Here is a 6,681-nt window from a genome sequence, read left to right as displayed (position 1 = left end):
TTTCAGGTTTTTAAATCGTCGAAAGATGCATATAATTGATATTTAAGAGCATGGTAAATGTTTGGTATTACTGTTTCCTCACAAATATTATAACTACAACGAAAGTTTGCGAATCTGAAATTATTCTTTTTTAATTTTGTCAATTTACAAAAACGTGAAAAGGTCCCTTTAACGATACGTTGATGGTACCTACCCTGTTACTAAACCAAAGTCTTAGAAGTCACTGCGGGTTACAAAAAACAATTAATAACCGAAACCCATGTCATTCATATAAAACACTAGAATAAAAGAAACCAAATTTAGTTTCGTATATTTATTTTATATGATTTAATATTTACGTTCATACATTTTTTCTGGAAAATATAGATAACAATATTGATAACAATAAACTATGGAAAATAGGAACACTTGATCACACGTTAACAAAAATATTACGTTTTACAAGATACTTGCTGATAATATTAAACAACTGTTGGTAATATTAAACATCTGCTAACTTGAATAAACTTAACCGACGTAATTGTTTAACGTCATGCTGAACAGGTACACATAATTAAACTTAAATGAAAATTAGACACTGGAGGTTTGGACGAATTATCACACATTTAAAACATCAAGGTGCTAAGATTGTGAAGAGCAGCCATGTTCAAAACGCTTTGGTTTTTACAAAACATGTTGCTATTACATCATGACTTTGATACTATTTTCATACTCTACAGACATATTTTTTACAACAAATGGTTTATTTTCATTAAGACAAGAACACACTTTCAAAGTACAACCTTTTTCAAATATACATGTGAAGCTTTCTAATGTAAGACAAAATGTATCATATTTAATAAATTAACTGCTTTACAATAAAAATTGTAATTATACAAGAACATTACATGAAAGAACATTACATGTATCTCATTGTTAGCTTATTGCTACATCACCTGATACACATGAGCTATACAGTTTGATTTTAAAGATCGTTTTTTAAGTTGAAAGAGATTACACCACTCAGAAATTCTATAATGAAATATCAAACCGACATACTTTTTATTATAAATTTACTGAACACATTCTGCAACCGACTTAAAATTTTAAGATCGTAATTTATGTTTTATTACAACCAAATCGCAATTTTTAAATCGCAAAGACATATATTCAAGTATCACATAAGCTTTAACTCAAGACAATACCAAACTGACACAAACGAAGACTACGCCACGTTCAATACTTAATCCTTCAAACGACGATGCAAATTCGCTACTGGAATAGAATTACGAGAATACTTATAAATGTCAACATAACCACCAAAGACCAAACTTGTGAGTTTTCTTGAATAAAACACTTAATCTTCGCAAAACAATCTTGGAAGTAAGACTGGTCTCTTTCCGACAGTCACAAAGAAAGCAACCATTCTGAAATTCTTACATCTCTCAGCCGTTTATCTACTTTCGTATCAATTCCATGATTTTGTAGAATCAGCGCCAACTTATCACCTTGGTCACTGTTCGAAACGCTCTCTTCCTCATCATCATCTGAAGTGGAATCGCCTGAAATTCTGCTAGGTAAGAGCCAGTTGTCTTGTAGATATTTATTAATTTCTTTCACTTCGCAACGCCTGTCAGGCTTAATGTCTAAAGATTTTCTAAAGTATCTGAGAAATTTCGATGTAAATCTCTTCCATTGTGAGGGCACCTTTGACGTTTTTCTTCGCTGCCATGTGATAAACTCACTGAAGTATACATCGCCTATATCTGCATTTTCCCAAGGGAAATTACCGGTTAACATGCAGAATAAAAGCACTCCAAACGCCCAGACATCTCCATTTGCCGCGACGGTTATATTTTCATTTCGGACGGCTTCACAAATTTCCGGGGGCGTATAAGGAATGCTTCCATTTGTCTTTCGTATCACAGTCCCATCCTTTCTTGTCATTCCGAAATCCATTAATTTTACTTTATTAAAGTCGTCTTCAAAAATTAGAATATTCTCTGGTTTGATATCACGATGCACGAGTTGTTTACTATGCATGAATTCTAAAGCTGAAGCAATCTGTTTCACAACCGATTTCACGTCTTTTTCCTTCATGCCAACCTGAGGCGGTATAGCATCAAATAAATCACCTATCGGAGCATATTCCTGGGCGAAAACATACGAACTTCTAGTCTCAAACGCAACGTTGTACGAGTCTACAATGTTACTATGGGGTGACAGAAAATAGCTGTACTGAAATTCTCTTTGAAATTCCCGTAATTTTGTTGTGCTTTTCGGTAGCACCTTTAGCGCTACGTGAGTCCCGGTTTCCAAGCATTTTGCCAAGACAACTTTCCCATACGTTCCCCTGCCTAAGTCTCGGATTAGCTGGTAATGGTCCTTCAGATTCAGCTGCCGGAGGTTGTCCGAGGTGCTTGAGATCGGTGACCGAGGCATGTTCATACTGTTGACGCCAGCAGCCGACGTCAATATTTCATAGAGAACGTGTTTACCTGCGTAGTAATGTTCGTTGCCGTAAACGTCTTCTTAACCTAGGAGATAAAAAATGTACATGAAACATTTATACACGAAACATCGTATTCATGCATTATAATGTTTTCGTAAGCTACTGACTCAGTGCGCTAATTTTCATTCGACAACCCCTGTACAATTAATGAATGATGGAATCTTTATATGTTTCTCCAATAATACTCCGTCAGAAGATATAAGCAATAACTAGCTAGTACTGTTGTTTAATAGCAAACACAAACGATATAAAAAAAGCTATTATTTTCCGTTCTAATTGTGTCGGTAACGCGCCAGGTAACCCTAAACCACATGGGTTGATATTTCAAGATCTGTGTTATGATATGTGTTGACATCATCGAACATGAAAAATATTTGCCAAAGCTGCTACAATTTTTGCAAAAAATAACTGTTTGTACTACTATTTTAGTTAAAAAAAATGTATTCATCATTCAACAAACTGGGTTGTATGACGTGAGTTTTGAACATTTGTTATTAATTCGACATGTGTTTGTTTGTTGTTGTTTTTGTTGGTTTCATATATTTCGTTATTTCTTAAAGTTTAATGAAATGCTTGTTTAGAGATTCTTTAAGTTTAATTAGTTAGCTTACATGTCAGATCATGTTTATATTTATCAAATGATACCCTTATTGTTTTAAGAACAGAAATCCCCAGACCTCACACATCGCTCCTATGAGGTTGCATACTCTTTAAACGAAGCACAAGAGACTGCTAAAATTAGTTGCTCATTTTATTCCAAAAGGTTAATAATATAATTACATTTACAGACTTGTAAACACAGACAGGTATTATGAAGATGAGACCAGTGTTTGATAATAGATTTCAACTTTAAACTATATAATTCTTGAAACAACGGTTTCCTGACTTAACTATGTGTACTAAGAATTGTTTGCTGAAAACTGATTTCCCTGTTATGGTTTATCATGATATTCAATGTTGCCGTGATTTGTTACATAGTAAAACCTATTTCGTCTGAATATTGGATGTTATTTGTTGGCATCAAGACCGACATTACTCCTCAGAGAATCCTTACATAGTGGAATGTTTCCGACAATGTTTTATTTGACATTTATATGGACCAAATATACTGATGATCTTCTTGAAGTTGAAGTTCTCTAACACAATTAAATACGCACATACGAATCGATCTGTTAATCAACTGTTCAAAATAACCGCGTTAAAATGAATCGAAGCAGTATAGTATAGCGGTCGAATACTCGTGTATGTATATATCGAGCAAAAATACCACTGAAAACACGTTGCGTGGTTCATGCAAATTCAAGCATTTAATATGTTATCGGCAAAAATTATTTCACATACATGTCTTTCTTCACTGTTTAATAATTGTTTCGATACTTTTTAGTAATATTGGAGACATGCCGTTATAAGGACGTATTTCATTGATGTTTTCCTATGCTTTTTAGTCTGGAATATTGGAAGGCCCATTCATTGAAATCAATACGTTTATATTTAGAAGCATCAAATTGATATAACAAAAGATAAAAAATATTAATATATATTTATCCCCAGAAAGTGCATTAAAATATTTTAAAAACAAAAAACAACAAAATGTTTACATATTAAATATAATATAAAATATTAAACTTAATCATAAAGTACAAACCTTAATGAGTAATAACTGTGCTTTACATCCTAAAATGATAGATGGTATGTCCTTCATAATCGTAAAAAAGATATAGTAAAAAACTATGCACTTATATAAGAATGTTGTATAAATACAATATATTTATATTTTCCTGAAGGCAATGCATGAAATCTAAGAAAAAGAATGTTACCAAAGTATTACAGTAACTAATAGCACAATCTTAATGCTTCATAAACATCAAATCATATGACTTACTATGCGTCGTTTAATAAAACATTGTACTTGGCCCCAACGAAGGATCATACGTTACTGTCAGTTCAAGTCATATTTCTTACAGATCTCAGTTCTATTATTTTGTCTGTCAAACAATTGTCCCCGCCTACGTGCTGAAACCCATGTTCTGAACGAGGTTTCTAAACCAGACAGATCTTATTATTCTGCCAATAGCGCTATAAACGTCACATCAGCAATTGATTCCATCTTCAAGAGTTTCGGTGTGTAGTAGTTTTCTTAAGCATTTCGGTAAGCGAATGTGCAAATCAAAAATGCTTGGATATTGTCTGTAAATTTTTAAGTAATGTTTAATCATTACAAAAAGGGGTACCAAAGCGTCATAATTGAATTGCAGCTTTTCTTATAGAGTTTAGTTGAAAATATTGCATGATATATTTAATATCAATTAACTTCGAATAATGTACCGTCGATATTTTGATATTATTTATATAAAGATCTGTATTTAATAACCTTAAAGATGCATCTATGTTGAAAGTCGTATATATCTATATCTACTATGACATATATTTAATCAAGTATTTGACACGCATTTAAAAGAAAGGCATGTTCTGAAAAATTACAAATACCAACCATAACAAAATAAGACATTATTTTACATTTAAAAAAATGCGCATACATGTGGATACTTATACTAAAAAAATCAACAACCTTTATTTAAAAACGACTTTATTGTTGGAAATTTATTATCAAAAATGATAATCACCTGCATACGTATTATAAGGAGAGTAGTTTTAAATGTCAACACCAGGCACTGACGAACCTGTCATGAGTGCTGAAACTCTGTCGTTATGCATTAAGGACCAATTTTCAAACACGATTTATTTTATAATAGTCTAAATCCATTTGCTGAAAACGAAATTTGCATCGGTTGTTTTATACGTCCTAGTTAGTGTCGTACTTTATAATTCATGATGGTAAGGAAAGCATTCTAATCAAGACATATTTCTGGAGAAACAAATCTACAGTTAATTTGGTATATATATCCTTTGGTTTGTCCATAACAAGCTTGATTGTGTACTGATGTGTAACCTTTAAGCACGGAGGCAAATTGTATAAACAAACGGCAATGGAATTAGACGTCAGAAAAGACCACCTGATATGAAACTGAATACGTGATGTATGTATTTGTATTTTATTTTATTCATTACATATTTTATTTTTATCATTTTATTTATTTCGTTATATCTGAGATTGTCATAAAGAATGAAAACAATAATCCAGCTTCAAATAAGACATTTATACTGAAAATACATATTTAATTTAACAATCATTGTTTCAATACATACAAAAGAACAATTAAGTTCAATTTACAAATAGTGCATCAAATAAGTTAATCATAAAACCTTAACCTTAAAAACAATGTTGTTCAATTTAAAGTATATATATATATATATATATATATATATATATATATATATATATATATATATATATATATATATATATATATATTTATTTATATATATATTATATTTTTATATGAATTTCAAATCACAAGTGTCTTCTAGGGATCTAATTAAAATACTCATGTAACGTAGCAATAATTTTGGTGATTGCTTATTCAATACAGCAATTTTAATGTACCTGCATTCATTTCTTTTACTTTTAAAACAAAACACATTTTTTAATGCAGACTTATCAATAAAAGACTTTACTTCTTTGCATGAAATGATGTAACACACACTATATATTATAAAATGTATACTAACCAATGCATGTATATTCCCTAGCCACGAGCACTGTTCACGTTTTTATCGTGTACTTATTTAATACCAAGATTCCGTATGCCAAGTTATAGCGCTTTGAATCACGGCCAAGTATCGCACGCCTCCCGTTCGCACAATATCGGTTATGTCTACATTACAACGTTCTACCGAACTGCTCGTAGAACTTATGTGTAGCCTTGCACATCTGAAGCCTCACGGTCGCTCAACAGATGCTAGAAGAATACTGAGAGTACATATAATTCGCGATATGTATGCTATTGGATTGGAAAGGGCGCTTTAAGCCAATTACGGGGAGAAACGGTTGTGTCGACTATTGGCTGCCAGCGTCGATCGAAAATGGTAAGTGACCTGAGCTGGTATTCCAAGATGTGTTGTTAACGCTCTGCGTCATTATTGTTGCCGTTTAACGCCACACAAGACCCAGTTACAAGGATCTGATTTTGGCCTGTTTGAACAAGGGATAAGAAGGTATAAATTCATGTTGAAATGTATAAGATATTTTTCATGCTGTAGGTTTTGTATAAGATATATGTTTTTGTCTA

The 6,681-nt window shown here is 32.1% G+C and overlaps 1 protein-coding gene across 1 annotated transcript; it reads right to left on the bottom strand.

Annotated features, from left to right (window-relative positions):
- Positions 1–298: 298 nt before the first annotated feature.
- On the bottom strand, positions 299–6,341 carry LOC127868655 (serine/threonine-protein kinase SBK1-like). Its single transcript, XM_052410590.1, has 2 exons — positions 6,122–6,341; positions 299–2,516 (listed from the first exon to the last, which is right to left on the bottom strand). The coding sequence occupies exon 2, from the start codon at positions 2,425–2,427 to the stop codon at positions 1,387–1,389; it is 1,041 nt and encodes a 346-aa protein (XP_052266550.1). The 5' UTR covers positions 2,428–2,516; positions 6,122–6,341; the 3' UTR covers positions 299–1,386.
- Between the last annotated feature and the right edge of the window lie 340 nt (positions 6,342–6,681).

Source organism: Dreissena polymorpha, chromosome 2 (assembly GCF_020536995.1).
Source record: "Dreissena polymorpha isolate Duluth1 chromosome 2, UMN_Dpol_1.0, whole genome shotgun sequence".
NCBI lineage: Eukaryota > Metazoa > Mollusca > Bivalvia > Myida > Dreissenidae > Dreissena > Dreissena polymorpha.
Note: the sequence above shows the minus strand (reverse complement) of the source record. Positions and strands in the feature narration are given on the sequence as shown.